The sequence below is a fragment of the Syngnathus scovelli genome, chromosome 13, assembly GCF_024217435.2.
Source record: "Syngnathus scovelli strain Florida chromosome 13, RoL_Ssco_1.2, whole genome shotgun sequence".
Taxonomy (NCBI): Eukaryota; Metazoa; Chordata; class Actinopteri; order Syngnathiformes; family Syngnathidae; genus Syngnathus; species Syngnathus scovelli.
The window spans coordinates 14,916,784-14,933,999 of record NC_090859.1 but is presented as its reverse complement, the minus strand read 5'-3'; the positions used below and the strand labels follow the sequence as shown (position 1 = coordinate 14,933,999).

Genomic DNA, 17,216 nt, shown 5'->3' with positions numbered 1-17,216 from the left:
TCCCAAACACGCAACACACCAAGCGCTCGATTCAACTCAGAGATTCGACTCCCAAGTACGGCCCCGCCTACTCTATCCTTTTTTACTTAATACACAAGGGAATATATTTACAAAATAAGTTCACTATTCAGACAATAGCTCAATAAACAATATTTTCACCTGGGAAACTGAGTGATGTTATGACATGCTTTTGATAACAGCGCTTGGATAAGTGTGGCGCTGGTTATGTACTGGCTATTTTGGTAAGTGTGAACAACACTGATAAATACAAATTGGTCACCACCGTGAAAAATAAAAAAGGATCAACGCAAAGCAAATCAATTTGTGACATCGTATTAGGTCCATCAAAATGTCCTGTTAGAAAAAGTCGGAAGCTTTCCGTCTCTTGGGCAGCTGCAAGAGATTGTCTGTGAGCGACGATACGTCGTGCTCTCCGGGCGTCTTGGCCTTGTCGGGTGTGGTTGAGGGCGTGGCCGGCCCGCCGAAGGGCGACTTGCAGCCGACGGCGCGGTGCGAGGGCGACGGCGTGTAGCTGGCCCGCAGAGCTTTGTCTGTGTACTTGCTGGACGTGCGGTTGACCAGACGCTGCAGGGCCGGTGTCAAGGCCGGGCTCAGGCCTTTCGGGGTCAGGCTGCCATCGCAAAAAATAAAATACAATCAAAAATACAAAGGTAAGCCATGAGGTAAATTCATTTAAATAATGTAAAGAATAAAACATTTTGTGCGTCACAATAATTCAGTGGAGTTGTGTTGTACTTTCGGGTGATAGGGCTTTGGCCACCAGGGAGCAGATGACACGGAAGAAGACCAGTGCAACTAAAGTGCAAAAATATTACAGACATTTTTTTACCTGGCCAAGTTTTCTGTAACTTTCCTCAAGGCCTCCTGTTTTTTGGCCCGATTTTTGGCAGCCGCTTCGTTGGCCATCTTCAAGCCCAGTCGCTCTCGTCTCCCCGGCTCGGGAATCTGTCGGAACAGGGCGCGGCGGATAACTATCTCCAATCTAAAACACCACAGAACATTCTGGTACCTTAAAAGAGGGGCCGTGGTTCCTCTCGGCGTAGGGCGTGTCGGATCCGTCCAAGCGGAACGGCGTGCTCTCGATTTCTCCCCATGTCATTAGAGGCGATTCGGCCACACCTGGGGAAAGAAAAGAAAAAATAAATAAATAAAAAGAGTACCCGGGATGAGGAGAGATTGACTCGCGCGCCAAAAAAATGGTGCGCTTGTTGTGTTTCTCACCAGGGGCGGGGGAGGGTGTCCTTTCAAAACCGTAACCGTTCACCGTGGGAGATTCATGCGCGATCAACTCTTTGCCGTCCGGGCCCACCTTACCCTGCTTGAACTGGAGCACAGAGTATCACGTGAACAAGGTTACTCGGACCGATTCATCGGAGACAGTGAAAAATGCAATTGTGCTATGGAGACTCCCGGGTAGCGTTTTTCAACGGGGAAACGTCTCAATTGGGTGCGCGAGCATGACGGTCACCTGCGCGTTGAGCGCCGCTGCCTGCTGAATCTGGCTCTTGTTGAGCGCCCTGCTGAAGGGGTCGCCGGTAAAGCGTGTGTTCTTGTGAACCACCTCGCGGGGCTTCTTGAAGAGCGCGTCGTCGTCTTTGACACCTGATGAAAATGGAGTGCGAGTTTGAGGTTGAAGTCATAATTATGGGGCACAGAGGTTGCCATGGATTTTTTTTGGCGCCTTTTTCAAATCATCAAGTGTACCTTCTGGATAATACATCAAGGCGTTCTTTGCTTTATATTCCCACGTTTCCAGGCCGGCTTTAACACACTCAAGAGCAGCCTTCTCTGCTTGTGGTAAGGCGAGGTTCTGCTCATGACGCTGAGGAGTGGGGAAAAAAAAGAATAGAACTATAACAATAAAGGTCGATTTTTGCATGATGTGTTTGTGGAATCGGTTGAACAACCGCATGTTTGGGAACAATGGGAGTCCTCTTTTCTTTGCCTTTTCTCAGAGTGAGAATTCACAACAGTTCAGTTCTTCATAACGGCAAGAGTGAGAAGATCAGCGTTCACAGCGTTATTGCCTGTTTGAACTCGGCTTCGGCCTCGTACAGCCACGCGTGCTTCATCTTCTCTTTGTCCTCCGCCAGTTCCATGATCTGCTCAAACGAGGCGTTGTCCTCGCTGGTGTTTTTGGCCATGAAGCTATCCAACGAGGGCAGCTCCTTCTCCTCGCGCTTGTCGCCCGCCACGCTTTCTGCAGGCAAGACAAGACACCATCCTCAGACATGAAACGCACGTCTCGTGAAAGAATACCAGCCGCACGTCTGAGCCGCTCACCGGCATCTGCGCCTCTGGTGGAGAAGGATGGCGACCCCGCACGGCCCACTGGTGTCTCAAAGCTCGCCGGCGTCACATCTAACGCGAAAGACAGAGTCATTTAGCAATCCTGATACAAGACAAATACAAAAACAGTCTGGATTGTAGCACTCACAGGGGGCAGAAGATTGGGGGGTGTTTTTGGACTTCCCGTAGCGAATGGAGATTTCTCTCATGCGCTCCAGGTCTCCGCTCTCTTCTGCATCCAAATAGTCCTTCTGAGCCTGCAGTTTGGTCACATCCGGGAAAAAGTCCCTCTGGATGATCTTCTCCAAGCTCTGTTAACGCCCGTCAAAAAGAGCAGGTAAAAACACATCAAGGGTGACTGAAATGTTAAGTGTGGCGACAATTGCAACTTTAATAAGGTCTCTCAACAATTATTTTTCAGAATAATGCTTTAAGGGGGGAAAAAAAGGGAGTAGTTTCTCATCACTCAATCATTACACGTTTAATGAACGCTTGAAGCCTCTTTGTTGACTGCACACAAACAACATAATAAAGAGCCATTTAAAAGCTCGTCCTGCGCATGCGCAACAGTTCAAATGACGTCGCCCTTGACGTTTGCGCGATTTACCTCAATGTAATCCTCCTCGTTTAGGACCTTTTGGTGCGGCTTCCCGTCGTCCTCGTTTTTGGGCTCCGGCATGAGAGCAACAGCGGTGAGGGCGGTGGCGGGCACCAGAGTGCCGCACAGGGCTCTCCTCACGCTGGCGCTGCCGTCCATGGCGCTGCCACTGGCCTCCGAGCCGGAAAGCGAACCGTAGCTAAGCTAAACGCTAACCTTCTCGCGACAACGGCCTTACGATCTTGTCCAGTCACAGCACACGCGACTGCGTAAATAATTCCTTCAAATATTCCCGTGCAGTATCAATTCCGTCTCTTTTGAGCTAAATGGCGTCTTTACCCAGACGTTACGATGACGAACGCCTCAGATTTGGAGCAGAAACACACAACAGCAATAAACAGACTCGATTGTGACGTCACCGGAAGTAGTCTTCTTCTTTTTTTAAAAGTCTTCTTCTTGAGGACATGCGCGATAGGCACACTTGACTGCCAGCAGGACAATAACAGAACTTCCACGGCCGTCCTTTAGAACTTGCTATTCCACAAAGAAGCTAGTTGACGTTCTGGTAAAGAAAAATAACTATAAAAGAAAACATTTAAAATAGTCTATAATCGTTGATGACATTTAAATGGTACAAAGTGTTAATAAAAGCGTTAGTGACATACAGTCAGTCACGGGCAGTTTTCTGCATTAAAAGAGAGTCTTTTCTGGCGCCTCCACTTGGCTCTGCGGTTTTTAAACCAAACCTGAAAATAGACACCAAAAAAAAGTGAATTTTTACTTTGATATTGCAAGAAATAATGATATTTTAACATTTACATGATTATAATATTTATATATTATAAAACAACTCCAAATGTTTCTTTTTTTCTATGCCCAAAACAATGCAATTGTGACTGGAATGCATCTCTGCCCCGTCCAAAAACGCGTCTCCAAATCTTGGGCTTTGTGTGTATGTATCCCAATTTTATTTTAAAGTAAAGAAAAAAAAAATGGTGATCAAAAATCAATATAAAATCACACTAAGAATATATTTTGAATCTCAAAAAACAATAACATGCATTTATTTCATATATAAGAAAAACCAATAGTACATGCTTATTGTTGGACATTTTGTTTGGCTATTCAACATAAAAAATACCAACATTAAAATGGTCTCTCCTTGGCCACCGTAGCTGGCACTTACCTCCACCCTCTCTTCTCTGAGGCGAGTGCTCTGCGCTAGCTCTTCCCGAGCGTTGACATCTGGGTAGTGGTTCTGCAGAAAGAGTTCCTCCAGCGCGTCCAGCTGCTCCTCAGTGAAGATGGTTCTGTGTCGCCGGGTCCTCCTCGGCGTCCGGGCCTCCGCTTCTTGGTCTTCTTCTCGGACGCCGGCCTCCGACGTCGCTGCCCACGGCTCTTGGGTGGGAAGCTCGGCGAGAGGTTGTGGTGCTGAGACCACACGGGAGCAGATCTCAGTCATGTTGCCGTGTTGTCCAAACAGCCTGGTTTGCAAAAACATTTGGACTGTTACCTTGCCGAGGACGGGCGGTCCTCCCGTCTCCGCAACAGCGGCGACTGCAACAGCAGCAGCAGCAGCAGCAGCAGCAGCAGCAGCAACAACACAAACACCACAGCGCTGGATTATCCTGGCCCGGGTCTGGATAATTCCTCAGGATGTCTTCGATGGTGAAGGGGAACTTTTGCCTCTCCATGTCGCCAGCCTCCGCAACACTGGGCCCAGCTTGCAGAACACCACCTGGAAAATTTAAAGAAAGGAAAAAAAAAAAAGGTACAATCCCCCCTTCCAGACATAAACCAGCTAATCTGTTTTTTTTGTTTTTTTTTTTGAAAAGGTTAATCTCACCTTCATTCCTTTTCATCAGATTTTGGCTGCATAAAATGAGATGTGGAAAAGCGCCAAAGATCCTCATTGTTGGCGGGTTTACGGAGAAAATCTCGGTATTAGGGAGGCGGATTAAGACGGTGAAGAAAAGAGCAAAGTTTTCACTCATCGTTTGTGATTTCTGTCGTATGAACCGACAGACGTGGATTACGATCCGATGCGGATGGACGATGAAGCCGTCCCGTCCGTGGCGTGTTCACAATTGGCTTTTTGGCCATGTTATCAGCACGGCGCGGATTCCATTTCATATCAAGCTGGCAATGGCATTAATGGATTTCTACAATGCGTCCTAAGCTCCTCACACGCGGCGGCGGCGGCGGCGGCGGCCTTTGGAGAGCAGATAACGACAAACGCCATCTCATCCTTTTGGCGGCTGGCGCCTTTAATAGCTTGCCAGATGCTATCTGTGCTCATTGTGCGCCTCGCATTTCATTAGAGGGGATTAGGAGCGGCCAAAGCTGCCGCTTGCCGACACTCACTTTAGTAACTTGCACACAAATTTCTAATAGATCATTTTTAATGGATTACAATAGAATTTCATTTTGATCTCCAGAGTTGACAAAATGAGACAAATGGCTACCCTCATGGCACATTGGATTTACAAAGCGGCAAAGGGGTCAAAACGACTCACTGAAGCATGTTGAACATTCTCTTGAACTCTATCCGGCACAATGACGCCCCCGCCCTCCACTAAAAAATGTTAAAACTGTCACAAGATCAAGCAATGTGAACATTCTCCTAATATAGTTCCTTAGCGTCAAGCACCATCGAATACCAGAACAAAATCTGCCGAATCGTCAAATCCCCCAAAATGCGAGGGAGGGGTCACGGAACGACTCGGCTCTCCCGCTCGACTGTGTCTTTGCATTATTATTGGTATGAATGCGTCGGGGCCATCGCTCGTGTCGTGTTGTGTCGTGTCGTGTTCACTCGGCTCTCTTTTGTGGATCTGGCGCGGGTGCCTGTGAAAAGGAAGAGAGTCTTATCTTGTCTCTACGAATGAATCCCATCTTGGGTTCAGGCAATGAGGAGCCAAAACATGATGACCAGCGCCACGAAGAGGAAGAGTCGGGACAGGAACTGTTCGTCCGTGTGCTGCGGGGTCCCCGGGGCGGCTGAGGGGCGGACGGAGGGAGAAGATTAGGATTGCGAGATCATCGATGGACACGTATGCCCAATACCTGGAGGGGGTCGGCCGTCGTTGATGTTAAAGGCGGTGGCAAATATACCAAAGGGGAAGGCGCCGATTCCAAAGGACATCTGAAAACCTCCGTCCCCAAAGCCGAATCCCTGGAAGCCCTGAAAACGTGGCGAACCTTAAGGCGGGGACCGGGGACACTGTCCCCTGCTGGCCAGTTTTCATGATGCACAAACGGTGGCACTGTTCAATTTCACCGTACGGTTTTGTCAATTCTATGACTTACAGGTTATCCTAAGCATAAGTGAAGTTATCTTCAGATTGGAATCGGGCGCAACACCATCACAAATGAGCATGTACGCCCGCTGTACTTACGCCGCGGTTTTCTGGCTCGGGCCTTTGGCCTTGTGGTCGCGGGGGTGTTTTCTCTCTTGAAATAAAACAAGAGCGGCTTTGAATTGAGTCAGGTGTCACTATGACCGCATTGCTGTTTTGCACTGAGCAGCTTCCTACCTGGGGTCCTGCTGACTGGTGCTTCCGCGCCCATATAAGGGGATGACTTTGTCCCTGCTGATGCCGGCTTTACACACCGGGCACACTTGTCTGCTCGGTCTCGTCTCCAGCCACTTGAAAAACAAACAACGTGTTGATCCGGAAAGCTTTTATTTGGCAGTTGAAACCAGAAGAGTACAAACAACCTGTCAAAATATTCATACGGGAGTACGAATAGAAACATTTTCTGGTTTCAGTTGGAGATGATGACTGCAAAGTGTTTATAAGAAGACAGTTGCACTTACCTGGTGCAAACAAGGCCAGCTGATGGGGAAACAAGTTGGCCATGGCGGAATGTTGGGAAACAAACACGTCGTATTAGATACACGAGAAACGGCACGGAAACCAAAGTCAACCAGGCTTTCGCTATACACATTTGACGTCGAGCACTTTAGGGAGCAGACAAAAATGCTCGGCAGCTTTGCATCGTCCAGCTGATTGATGGCCTCGCGAACGTCACGTCACGCCCCTCAACTCAACTCTTGATTCGATTTTCAAAACAATATGCATTAGGAAAGATGGACGTCCTACCAGAAGAGGTGTCCACACAGGCTGATGACGGCATCCTTGGCGGTGTCGAGACAAATGTTGCACTCAAATGTGCTGTCCTGGTTGCCACCGTCGCCCGCGGTCGTGCTGCTGGATCCGGGGCTCGCGTTCTCCGCGGCGGCCGCTCCGGCGACCGGGGAAGGTGAAGAGGGAGCCGCGCTGGCCATTTACGCGAAGCTCCAGTCGGTTAACAACTATGGCCGGCAAAGCTACGCCGACGTCCAACACGTCAAAAGGCGCACATTGAGACACCGGGCACTGGTACAATTCTTCGGAGTTCGACGTCAGCAAGCTACACAGCTGTTAGCTTGCTTCCTGATGTGAAGCCGTTGTACGGGCCAGGCGAACAGCTGAGCGAAGGCGGGGGGGGCTCACCGGCGGTGACGTGAGCTTAACACGGCAAAGTATTCAAAAGACGCGTAAGCTAAAGTCCGGGCTTCTTGTTTCGAGTTGGGAAAGCTAGCTACGTCACACAGCGGAAAAGCTAGTCTTCTTCTTCACGAAAACAAAAAGGTACACAGCGCTACCTAGCGCTGGGAGGACTTCAGTGAGAAAATAAAAGTACACAGCGCCGTCTAGCGCCAGGAGGACTTTAGGGACGCTTTATTTCGGAAATTGAGCTGAGAAACATGAAATGCAGAGGTCACATTTTGTGTGCACGTGCACTTGACCAAAAAAAAAAAAAAAGAGTAGGGTTGGGGAATGTGTACACTCATAAACGAAAGGCTTGAAGAGGAAATGAAATTTCCAGTGACTAAAATGAAATGCAACAAAAGACAAAGTGAAGTGGTCATGACACTCAGTTTCAAAAAGGTTGACACTCAGTTTCAAAAAGGTTGTCAGAGAACGACGGTGTTAAGCATCTTATGTTGAGCGAATGACTCATGTCAAGCATCAGATCCACACCAACAACATCCATACGGACTCAAACATTTGGCATGTTTTGCACTGACTGAGAAGGTCCAGTCCGGACATCCATCACCGACTCCCACCTTTCCGTCACCGAGCGTCTTAACATTTGGTTGAAGTCATTACCGATGAAAATATAAAGAACGGGTGACAGAAAACTGTTTGCCGCAGCCAGAGTGGTGCCCACTCGCATCCCGGTCTGAAGACTCTCCAGGCTGACTTTCTTCACGTTCAACTCCAGGAGAACAAAAGTGTGGTAGGGGACCCAGCACACAAAGAAGCAGAAGATGAGCGCCGCCATGATTTTGTAAGGCTTGCCGGATCTAAATGAACAAGACGAACGCACGGCGAGGTTAACGCTTTGATGTTCCCAAGCATTTCATTCAGACATGAGACCAGCATCATCAGCATTTGACAGCTTTGCACATTTTGGGCTAAGCCTAAAGCCGGCGGGAAGGAAGAAGAGGTCCCACCTGATGCTCATCCCTCGCAGCTTGGCTGTCAGCACGGCGCTGCACCACACGATGGCCAGGAAAGGCACCAGGAAGCCGCATAGGAAGCGGCTCAACGCCACCGCCTTGTGTTTGGACGGCGCCGTGTAGCGCACGTAGCATCGGACCACGTCTCCTTGGAGCGCCGTTTGCCTGACAGCCAGCGAGGGCAGCGTGAGGAGCGCCGAGAGCATCCACATGAGCGCCACGGCCGCCGAGGCCCCGCGGACCGTGCGGCGGTTGCGCGACCACACCGGGAAGCAGGTCAGCACGCATCGGTCGGCGCTGATCAGAACTAAAAGGAAGACGCTGCTGAACATGTTGAAGAAGAGCGCCGAGGACACCAGCTTGCACAGCGCTTGTCCGAAAGGCCAGTGCGAGGTGAGCGTGTAGGCCACCTCCAAGGGCAGGAGGGCGCAGAACAACAAGTCGGAGACGGCCAGACTCAGGTACCAAGTGGTGATGACTGTTCTTTTCATCTTCCAGCCGCAGATCCAGATCACCAAGGAGTTCCCGGCCAGGCCCACCACGCAGACCAAGACGTTGACGGCCACCAGGAAAGGAGTCAAAAACGGCAGTTTGCCGCCAACATTCAGCGTGCTAAAGACGCTGACGTTTTGTTGGCTTTCGTTGTCAGCGCTGTAATCTCCAAACTCGATGTAATCCACAGTCATCCTGGACGCGCTCCTGAAATATTTCATGATATATTGTTATTTTTGAGGGAGTTAGCCCTCAATGTTATTTCATTTATCTGACAGGTGTCACACACCGAAATGTGAACATTCTTGGATCCTAAGCCAAAGAAAGTTTCCAATTTTGAAAGTAAATGGTACCACTCTAGTCAAGACAAAACAAAATTGTTAGTACTTACTTTGCGAGCTGGTTTGGGTTTGAAGCAATCCACACATAGAGCATATTTCTGCTGACTCCCATGCAACTACATAACTTCCCATTTTTTTTTGCTTGCACGCCAGTTCCTGAAAAAGTGACACAATATGAAATTAGACCCCAGTTATAATTATTTTTTATTGTCGAGCACTCACTTTATTTTAACGCAGCAGCATGGACCAGACGACACGAGTTCCACAAACCGATGATGGGAAACGGTTGTTTAAGAATGTCGTCAAAGTGATCATTTCAAAATATTACCACTTGCGGGTATTTGAAGATATAAAGTGTCTGTGTGTTTCCTACTTTTCTTTAAATCATCGTTGATAGTTATTGTGAGACATAAGCATGTGTCTTGAACGTGATGGTTAATCCTAACCTAATTGAAGGTCATTTGAGAAACTGCGTAAAATACGCGCAGTCGTGAGTATCCCCGCCCCCTTGTGGTGACGTGTGTTACGTAAAGCATTAGCTGTTAGCTGCCGTTAAATAGGCGCCGTGTTTCGAAGTGCGTCACTACGGTTGTGTTGTTATTGAGTTGAACAGCACAGCATGGCGACCGCTGTGGCGAACAAATGCCTCAGTCCTCTCACTTTCCTCACGAGGAGACTTTCTGTTCCCGAAATCTTTTCCCAGTGTTGCTATCACCAGAAGGTAGGAAGTACCATTATTTCTTTTATTTAATTTGATTTTCAATAGATTTCTTTAAAAAAAAATTTTTTTTACTCATGATGGCGTCGTTAGGAAGGTGTCGTCTGTGTGGATAACAAGTGTCACGTTAGATGACCTCCAAATTATTTTTACAATCGTGTAAAGTCTTCATTCAATGTCATGGAAAATATCTTTTCAGGTGCGTCACACCGATTTCGGATGGTCAAATGTTCAAGTGGCGTCATGTGAAAGTATAAATTCACAATGAATCATTTGCATCTTGAGTTTCATTTTCATGGATACGAAAGTCCTGTAATATTTGTTCATTTAAATTTCAAAAGGTTTTCTGCTCGACAAATGTAAACTAAAATATAGTTCATTTGGGGTTTGGTTTTATCATGTAATTATTGTAAGTGCAAATATTAAGAGCTATTTGACCTAAAAATGTCGAAAGCAAACCAATTGTTCTTTCTGCAGCTAAATGTGCCTCTTAGACACATGCTGATTACAACAACACAAAAGGACTCAAAACATTTGAAAGTCGCATGTAACATTGCCTTGGTCACTGTGACTTGCAGAAACTTGACGGAGGGGTTCAGGGGGAGTTCAGGCTGCAGTCGTTGTCATGGCAAAGAATGACATCCTGTCCTAATGCGTTTACTCCATTGTGACTCACGGAATGGAGTCCATGGGGGGGGGGGGTTAACTTGATGTCTGGACGTTAAGGCACAACAAGCGCTGACCTGAGTTGTGTCGAAGGTGGTGGATCATTACGAGAACCCGAGGAATGTGGGCACACTGGACAAACACTCCAAGAAGGTGGGGACCGGCCTGGTTGGGGCGCCGGCGTGCGGCGACGTCATGAAGCTTCAGGTTTGCCGTCACGTCCGTCAGGACCTGTATCGTGAATTCAATTCATTTGATTTGAGGGTTGGTGGTTTTTTTCCCGTTGACAGATCGAGGTTGACGACAAGGGCAAGATTGTGGACGCCCGCTTCAAGACGTTCGGCTGCGGCTCGGCCATCGCCTCCAGCTCGCTGGCCACCGAGTGGCTCAAGGGCAAATCTGTGAGGAGCGGACGACCCGGACTACGATACGAGGTGTCCCGTTGCTGACGGTGTTGCGTTTTCTCTTTGAGGTGGACGAGGCGCTGAGCATCAGGAACACGGACATCGCCAAAGAGCTCTGCTTGCCACCTGTCAAACTGCACTGCTCCAGTACGCAACACTGACCCAAAACAAGATACTTCACTTCATGCTCGCATAGAATGCAAAATGCCACAGAAACGCTAACGGAACTTACCAATGTTATGGTGATTCTGAACACGGTGCAGCAACGCTTACAAAGAATTAGGCTGGTTTTTAGTCGCTCCATTTTTTGTGTATCTAATGACGCGTCTCTCCTAGTGCTTGCCGAGGACGCCATCAAGGCGGCGCTGGCCGACTACCGGCTCAAGCAGCAAGACGACCAGCAGGTGGCAGCCCAGGCCTCCAATTGAGCGCCGCTTCCCACGTTACTTCCTGCACCTGATATAACCGGACGGCCCTGGTGCGCGATGTCGCCGAAGCCGTCGTCGCCCGCCTGTCACGCATGCGCACAGCACGAATGCTTCAACTTCACGTTGACAGCAGTATATGTAACCGAGTGTGTCAATTATGTTGGGGGTCAAAATAAAACGACTCAAACATGACAAATTGTCTGAGATGTTTTAAAAGGAGCGAGTTATGAAATCAAGTCATTTGGCAGCAGCACCATTAAAACACTTTAAAAGGAGCGAGTTATGAAATCAAGTCATTTGGCAGCAGCACCATTGAAACACTTTGACAGGTCAGGGCCAAACAAACATGTAGTAGAGACTTCAAATCGGGTTAAGGGTTTCAAATTTGGCTTTTAAAAGAACAGACAGTACGTATAAAGAACTTGAGTCGCGATGACGAAAAAAAAAATACAAATAATCACCCACTTGACTGAATAGTTGGCTGGGTTGGTCCGCTTCCACTCGTCACGAGTCCAATGTCGCTCCACGTCAGATCTGGTCCGGGTAGCTTGCAGTCCGCGAGCCTACCTACACGTTTGTGTTGAAATATCTCAAACGGCATCAATGCTAAATGTGTTAGCTTGCTTATGCTGTTTTTCATTGTTTATTAGCATTTAGCTAAAGGAGCATCCCTATGTGCTGATTTTAAAGGCCCCAATATTTCATGATCTATAATCATATCCAGTCCAAGCCACATTTACAGAAAATGAACCATTAGGCACCTCAATCACAGCTGGGATTCAAAGGCGGAACTTCAAAAGTGCTCGGCGCACACGCTGACCACGCTGGCCAATCATGCTGCCCAATGTGTCAAATGCTTCAAACTCAATCAGCAAGTGAACGGCAAGGCTGGCATGCTAAGCGCTATTCCCGCCGCCGCCGCCGCGTATATCGCTTTCAAAAACGTGCTTCGAGGTATGTCCGGGGCGTCCCTTTCAGAAGGCTGTTTTCTCCCCGGCGATAAGCTGCAGAGTGGCTGAATCGTTGTGAAGATGCAAAGACGGAGGTCGCAGATTCCGGCCGCTAGCCGGCTCCCGGAACTCCTCTTCGGGCTTCTCTGCCCCATCGCCCTGCGGTGACGCTTCGGGCGCCTCGCCGGCCTGGTCCGCAACCGGACCCGGCGGCGACTCATCCGGCGTCTCAGTCCTGGAGCCGTCCTCCAAAGTTTTGGTGGGAGTCCTCAGACTCTTCGCCACCCTCGTGATGTCCGCCTGGAGCTGCTTGTTGGAATCTGTTAGTTGGCTTTCCCGATGGGTGGCGGCCGGCGTCTTCTTCTCGGGAATTTCATGAAATCCCCTCGCCCCGCCGCTCTTGTCCTGCTGGTCTACGTACATCTTGGCGGGATACGACGACGGGTAGTAGGTGTGGAATTTACGCCGCCTCGTCAGGAAGACGGCGCCGCACACGGCCAGGAGCGCAATCAAGAGCAGGGACGCCACCACCAGGACCAAGACCATGTGGTCTCGCAGAAAGTCCACCACCTGGCTCAGGAGGTCTGGCGGCGCGAATTGGTGGTCCAAGGCGGCGCTGGAGGTCGTGACATCGTCCGGTTCCTCGAGGTCGGTGCTGCCTTCCACCAAGTTGTACAAGAGCAGTTTCATTGCGCTCCAGGATCTGGAGACAACAACACAAGTTACATCCTGGAATTCATTTCACTGTGATGTCTCTGGAGATCAAGATATGCTCATCCATTATCTGAACGGCTTATCGATCAATGGGCTCAAAGGTGACATCAGGCACAGAAAAGCTCTGATGTCCAAATGATTTAGTGACATCACCTCAAAGCGACGATTCCTCGTCCAATTGGATCGCTCGCGAGCCAAACCGACGGGGTTGTAGGAACGTAATTGTTACTCTGCAAGGGGGGGGGGGGCATACTCACTTCCTGTTTAGTTTGGGACGCGAGTCCGAGAGACCTTTTTGTGGGTCCTGCTATCAGAGACATGTGCACCTAATTTGGGAGTGATCGGTGAAACTGATGACGGGGCATAACTTTTTTTCCTGACCATCTGGAGACAACTATGGAGTTGATCCACTTCAAAAGGTGCACCTAAAACAACCACCTTTGACTTCTGGGTGAATCGGCAAAATACAAAAGAAAGAAAGGTGTGATGATGAAGCTGCTATTTTTTTTTGAAATTCTGCAGTCCGTCCTCAAGCTAGGCCAAGTGAAACTTTATCTGGCTAAGGGGGCTGAGTTGGCGTTCCCCCCGCCCACACACACACATGCGCGTGCCTGGGTAGTGCGACCCACAAACATTCAAATGGAATAATAAAATCAGCAAAAAGCTTGAAGATCCATCACTGGAAAGAGTTTCCCTTCAATTTGGAATTTAGCGCTACGACGGATGGAAAATACTCACCAGCCACCACCGAGGGAGAAGAAGAAGAAGGAGAAGGAGAAGATGAGTTCCTGTAGGTAAAGAGCTCAGATGAAGAACGGAAATATGGAAGCATAAAGGGCGGCAAACCGGTCCACATGTCCACTTTCCCTGTGCGGAATGGTCGAAACAGACGGCGCCGTTCAAAGGCATGAGCGGACCTCCCTCTCTCCCTGTCTCCCTCCTTCCCTCCCTCCTTCCTTCCCTCCCCGTCTCCCTCCCTCCCTCCTTCCTTCTTCATCAGTACTCCTCCCCCCGTTGACTCTACACAGATTGTTCTTGTTAGCCAGATGTTGACATTGTGCTGCTGAGGGCCAAGTCATGGCTTGGGCGCCTCCCCAAATGGATTTGTTTTAGGCCGACATTTGGCCCGATCAAATTTCGATAACCCATGAATCAAAAAACATTTACATGCACACATTTTCTCCAGCTGTAGACATGAAACATGTCCCTTTAATGCTCTTATTTGAGTAAAACCCTCAAATTGTCCTTCTCAGTGAGGCCCCCCCCCCCCTCCAAAAAAAACCCCTAAATCAGTGGTCCGAGGCAACTAATGCAGGAAAAGGTGAACGTTTCCTGTGTGGCCTTCTTGGCTCCAGAATGGGGGTTGGACTCAAAAGTGAAACAATGCAGCCCAACATTTGACACTTTATATGGTCATCATCAGCGACACGAGGCGTCGGCAGACACCTCCGAGGTTCTTACACTGGGTGCAGCGCTGCAGAGAATTTGTGATGAGTGAAAGCGCAAACGACGGAACCCACTTTGATGGTGACGGTTGAAAAATAGATTTTCATCGCTTCATTTCCTCCTATAGGCTTTCACACCTACTCGGGCTGATAAAACATTTGACTCGTCCTTTAACCTCAACGCAGGAGTGAGCAAATGTATTTGTTTCCTGTTCAACTCATCAAAAAACAAAAGGCTGCTAGCTGAATGCTAACACACAATGAGAAATGCTAAAGATGTGCTAATTCAACTAGCATCTAAATTGTACTTCAGGAAACCAAAACAGAATCCATTTTGTTAGTCAACAAAATATTGACCCAATATTTGCATACAAGTCTTTTTTTTTTATTATTCAGCATTTAGCCACATTCAGCATTTACACAAAGAACCTAGGCTACATTCAGCTCCTTTATGTCCTCCAATCATTTCCTTTGTCTCTTGGTAGAGATGTGAGAGCAACATAGTTCCTTGACACCAATCAGGACTTAGCCAGAACACTGGCAAACCTGAGAACTGAAAGGCGGACGTGCCAAGCGCTCGTCCACCGTGCTAGCAAAACGCGCAACGGAAGACTCACCATCCATCCATCCATCCATCCATCCATCCATCCATCCATCCATCCATCCATCCATCCATCCATCCATCCATCCATCCATCCATCCATCCATCCATCCATCCATCCATCCATCCATCCATCCATCCATCCATCCGGACAAAGTCGGCCTTTCTAAACACACCTGTCACCCTCCGGAAGGAAGCTACTTAGGGTCAGGTTGTCGTCCATGCCATCGTCGCTGTCCCCGCCGGCGCTGTGAAGCACCAAGACTCCGTTGGAGACCGGGCTGCGCTGCCGCCTCACGCCTTCGTAGTTCCTCTCGGGCAGAAGCGACGACATGAAGGTCATCTCCGTCTGGTCCTGGGCCTTCCTCGGCTTGTAATTCCTGGTGGAGAGTTTGGCGCAGAGGACGATAGTGGACACCATGAAGATGGTGGCCAGGGCAGCCAGGCAGGCGATGGCCACCAGGCAGGGCTTCACCACGCCACGGGGGGAGCACGACTGGTTCTCCGAGACGGGGGGATCCTTCGGGCTGACGCAAGGCGCCCGAGTGGTCGTCTGGCTCGAGGACGTTACCGCTGAGGTGGAGCTCGGGCTTCTCGTAGCAGTAGGAGCTCCAGGCTGATCGGTCCTTACCGTTGTTCCGAAAGCTGGAGGACTCGTGACTGGAGGCCAACTTGCTAGCCCAGGGGCTTCTCGCGTTTGAGTTGTCCCAAAACCTGGAGGAGGTCGGTGACTTTGGGTCGGGATTGACGTCGACTCAGAGCCGGATCTCGTTGATTGGGGAGGGTCTGCTGTGGAGACCAGCCTGGTAGAATTGGAGTTACTCGTCCAAGATGTCACTGCGGTGCTTTTATGACTTTGGATTGGGACCGGAGTTGACCAGATAGTGGCCCTTGGTGCTTCTGGTGTGGAAATGGAATTGGTAAGATTGACTTTGCCGGTCAAAGAAGTGTTCAAAGCTGACAGAATGGTGTGGCCTTGGATCAAGGTTGGAGTAGAATCGGGGACAGAGGTGGAGGTCTCTGGTGAGGAGAGTGGACTTCTTCGATCAGAAAGATCCTCAGGTTTCAAAGAGCCAGTAGGAGCTGGTCCCCTAGAAGTCTCTGGAGAATGGACTGGAGTTGAATTTCCCTTGGAGCCAGAGATGGAGCTGGTTCTTGGTGCTTCTGGTGTGGTGGTCCAACTGGAAAGATCCCAGTTAGCAGGAGATGTGTATGCGGCGGCCCTTTGACTTTGAGTGGCCATTAAAGTGGCCTGGATTGTGCTCTTTGAGGCTTCAGGAGGCTCTGCTGGTGTGGAGATCAGACTTCTGGAGGAGGAGTTGAAGATGGGATCGGAACTCTCGGGAGCAGATGTTCTTCCAATTTCAAGACCCGGAGTGTGATTCTGGATTGGCAAAGGATCCGAATCCCTTCTGGTGGCATCTTGACCAACTTTGGAAACATCTTCAAAGGTCAACCTGGTCTGCGTTTCATCAGTGGTGGGCACCACCGAACCGCTAGAGACCAAAAGTGAAAGGCAGCCTGACAGCAAAAAGCAGTTGATGCCGAGGGCCGCCATCTGAAAGAGCCACAAACAAACCGTGGTTTGCCTCCAAATGAGGAAACGCCGCGTTGCTTGCAACATCTTTTTGGCAAATCGAATATGGAAAGCCTCTTACCTGAAGTCTCCAACTTGAGAGAAGCAAGCGCTCAAGTCATGCCAGCGCCGACGACGACTGGTCTGCCGCCGCCGCCGCGTGTCGACTGTGACACACGGCCGACAGAAACAGGAAATGTTGGCGCTGGAGAAAAAAAAAACCCGAGGCGCTTGCGACCGAGGCGCTTGCGACCGAGGCGCTTGCGACCGAGGCGTCGCTTTGCCAGGAGGAAGTGGCCTTCGATTGTGACACGTTGCGCAAGGAAGTAGATCACTCACTTCTGCAAATGACAGGCAGGCGCTAGAATATATCATACAGTTTTTGTCCATCAAATGTTCCTCGCAGACCCTTATATGAACAAAGCAGTCAAATGTCCACCAGGGTTTGATCCGGCCGGCTC

The 17,216-nt window shown here is 49.4% G+C and overlaps 7 protein-coding genes across 8 annotated transcripts; 1 reads left to right on the top strand and 6 right to left on the bottom strand.

Moving 5' to 3' along the window:
• Nucleotides 1–56: 56 nt before the first annotated feature.
• Nucleotides 57–3,351, bottom strand: ess2 (ess-2 splicing factor homolog). Its single transcript, XM_049738214.1, has 10 exons — nt 2,918–3,351; nt 2,459–2,621; nt 2,305–2,382; nt 2,049–2,221; nt 1,726–1,843; nt 1,490–1,623; nt 1,243–1,345; nt 1,031–1,140; nt 851–966; nt 57–631 (listed from the first exon to the last, which is right to left on the bottom strand). Exons 1-10 carry the CDS (start codon nt 3,065–3,067, stop codon nt 358–360), a joined length of 1,419 nt encoding a protein of 472 aa, XP_049594171.1. The 5' UTR covers nt 3,068–3,351; the 3' UTR covers nt 57–357.
• Nucleotides 3,352–3,497: 146 nt separating this feature from the next.
• On the bottom strand, nt 3,498–5,132 carry LOC125979714 (homeobox protein goosecoid-2). Of its 2 annotated transcripts, XM_068652807.1 has the most exons (4): nt 4,755–5,132; nt 4,422–4,646; nt 4,095–4,339; nt 3,498–3,654 (listed from the first exon to the last, which is right to left on the bottom strand). In XM_068652807.1, exons 1-4 carry the CDS (start codon nt 4,900–4,902, stop codon nt 3,580–3,582), a joined length of 693 nt encoding a protein of 230 aa, XP_068508908.1. In that variant the 5' UTR covers nt 4,903–5,132; the 3' UTR covers nt 3,498–3,579. The 2 variants fall into 2 exon arrangements, with proteins under 2 accessions (XP_068508908.1, XP_049594179.1); XM_049738222.2 differs by having other exon boundaries at nt 4,422–5,132.
• A 160-nt stretch (nt 5,133–5,292) lies between these two features.
• Nucleotides 5,293–7,544, bottom strand: rnf185 (ring finger protein 185). The gene is made up of 6 exons (XM_049738230.2): nt 7,015–7,544; nt 6,729–6,747; nt 6,445–6,557; nt 6,307–6,361; nt 5,975–6,092; nt 5,293–5,908 (listed from the first exon to the last, which is right to left on the bottom strand). The coding sequence occupies exons 1-6, from the start codon at nt 7,197–7,199 to the stop codon at nt 5,811–5,813; spliced, it is 588 nt and encodes a 195-aa protein (XP_049594187.1). The 5' UTR covers nt 7,200–7,544; the 3' UTR covers nt 5,293–5,810.
• Nucleotides 7,545–7,620: 76 nt separating this feature from the next.
• Nucleotides 7,621–9,709, bottom strand: LOC125979712 (chemerin-like receptor 1). The gene is made up of 4 exons (XM_049738219.2): nt 9,476–9,709; nt 9,304–9,409; nt 8,415–9,119; nt 7,621–8,264 (listed from the first exon to the last, which is right to left on the bottom strand). The coding sequence occupies exons 2-4, from the start codon at nt 9,363–9,365 to the stop codon at nt 7,958–7,960; spliced, it is 1,074 nt and encodes a 357-aa protein (XP_049594176.1). The 5' UTR covers nt 9,366–9,409; nt 9,476–9,709; the 3' UTR covers nt 7,621–7,957.
• A 97-nt stretch (nt 9,710–9,806) lies between these two features.
• On the top strand, nt 9,807–11,665 carry LOC125979721 (iron-sulfur cluster assembly scaffold protein IscU). Its single transcript, XM_049738231.1, has 5 exons — nt 9,807–9,974; nt 10,731–10,844; nt 10,928–11,038; nt 11,110–11,188; nt 11,378–11,665. Exons 1-5 carry the CDS (start codon nt 9,873–9,875, stop codon nt 11,467–11,469), a joined length of 498 nt encoding a protein of 165 aa, XP_049594188.1. The 5' UTR covers nt 9,807–9,872; the 3' UTR covers nt 11,470–11,665.
• A 428-nt stretch (nt 11,666–12,093) lies between these two features.
• tmem119b (transmembrane protein 119b) lies at nt 12,094–14,063 on the bottom strand. The gene is made up of 2 exons (XM_049738226.2): nt 13,872–14,063; nt 12,094–13,122 (listed from the first exon to the last, which is right to left on the bottom strand). Exon 2 carries the CDS (start codon nt 13,107–13,109, stop codon nt 12,444–12,446), a length of 666 nt encoding a protein of 221 aa, XP_049594183.1. The 5' UTR covers nt 13,110–13,122; nt 13,872–14,063; the 3' UTR covers nt 12,094–12,443.
• An 878-nt stretch (nt 14,064–14,941) lies between these two features.
• selplg (selectin P ligand) lies at nt 14,942–17,174 on the bottom strand. Its single transcript, XM_049738215.1, has 2 exons — nt 16,838–17,174; nt 14,942–16,737 (listed from the first exon to the last, which is right to left on the bottom strand). Exon 2 carries the CDS (start codon nt 16,735–16,737, stop codon nt 15,346–15,348), a length of 1,392 nt encoding a protein of 463 aa, XP_049594172.1. The 5' UTR covers nt 16,838–17,174; the 3' UTR covers nt 14,942–15,345.
• Nucleotides 17,175–17,216: the final 42 nt, after the last annotated feature.

Excerpts from the sequence above, each read along its gene's own strand:
- ess2 (XM_049738214.1), bottom strand. The coding sequence starts at position 3,067 with ATGGACGGCAGCGCCAGCGTGAGGAGAGCCCTGTGCGGCACTCTGGTG. Across the intron at positions 2,383-2,458 it reads CCCCCAATCTTCTGCCCCCT|ATGTGACGCCGGCGAGCTTT; the intron begins GTGAGTGCTACA and ends CTTTCGCGTTAG. Across the intron at positions 1,624-1,725 it reads CTTGATGTATTATCCAGAAG|GTGTCAAAGACGACGACGCG; the intron begins GTACACTTGATG and ends CATTTTCATCAG.
- rnf185 (XM_049738230.2), bottom strand. The coding sequence starts at position 7,199 with ATGGCCAGCGCGGCTCCCTCTTCACCTTCCCCGGTCGCCGGAGCGGCC. Across the intron at positions 6,362-6,444 it reads ACCAGTCAGCAGGACCCCAG|AGAGAAAACACCCCCGCGAC; the intron begins GTAGGAAGCTGC and ends TTTTATTTCAAG. Across the intron at positions 5,909-5,974 it reads CGACGGCCGACCCCCTCCAG|CCGCCCCGGGGACCCCGCAG; the intron begins GTATTGGGCATA and ends TCCGCCCCTCAG.
- LOC125979714 (XM_049738222.2), bottom strand. The coding sequence starts at position 4,902 with ATGAGTGAAAACTTTGCTCTTTTCTTCACCGTCTTAATCCGCCTCCCT. Across the intron at positions 4,340-4,421 it reads GACCGCCCGTCCTCGGCAAG|CACCACAACCTCTCGCCGAG; the intron begins GTAACAGTCCAA and ends GTGTGGTCTCAG. Across the intron at positions 3,655-4,094 it reads TCAGAGAAGAGAGGGTGGAG|GTTTGGTTTAAAAACCGCAG; the intron begins GTAAGTGCCAGC and ends GTCTATTTTCAG.
- LOC125979712 (XM_049738219.2), bottom strand. The coding sequence starts at position 9,365 with ATGGGAGTCAGCAGAAATATGCTCTATGTGTGGATTGCTTCAAACCCA. Across the intron at positions 9,120-9,303 it reads AACCCAAACCAGCTCGCAAA|GAGCGCGTCCAGGATGACTG; the intron begins GTAAGTACTAAC and ends GAAATATTTCAG. Across the intron at positions 8,265-8,414 it reads CTGCGAGGGATGAGCATCAG|ATCCGGCAAGCCTTACAAAA; the intron begins GTGGGACCTCTT and ends TTGTTCATTTAG.
- selplg (XM_049738215.1), bottom strand. The coding sequence starts at position 16,737 with ATGGCGGCCCTCGGCATCAACTGCTTTTTGCTGTCAGGCTGCCTTTCA.
- tmem119b (XM_049738226.2), bottom strand. The coding sequence starts at position 13,109 with ATGAAACTGCTCTTGTACAACTTGGTGGAAGGCAGCACCGACCTCGAG.
- LOC125979721 (XM_049738231.1), top strand. The coding sequence starts at position 9,873 with ATGGCGACCGCTGTGGCGAACAAATGCCTCAGTCCTCTCACTTTCCTC. Across the intron at positions 9,975-10,730 it reads AGTGTTGCTATCACCAGAAG|GTGGTGGATCATTACGAGAA; the intron begins GTAGGAAGTACC and ends GTTGTGTCGAAG. Across the intron at positions 11,039-11,109 it reads AGTGGCTCAAGGGCAAATCT|GTGGACGAGGCGCTGAGCAT; the intron begins GTGAGGAGCGGA and ends TTTCTCTTTGAG.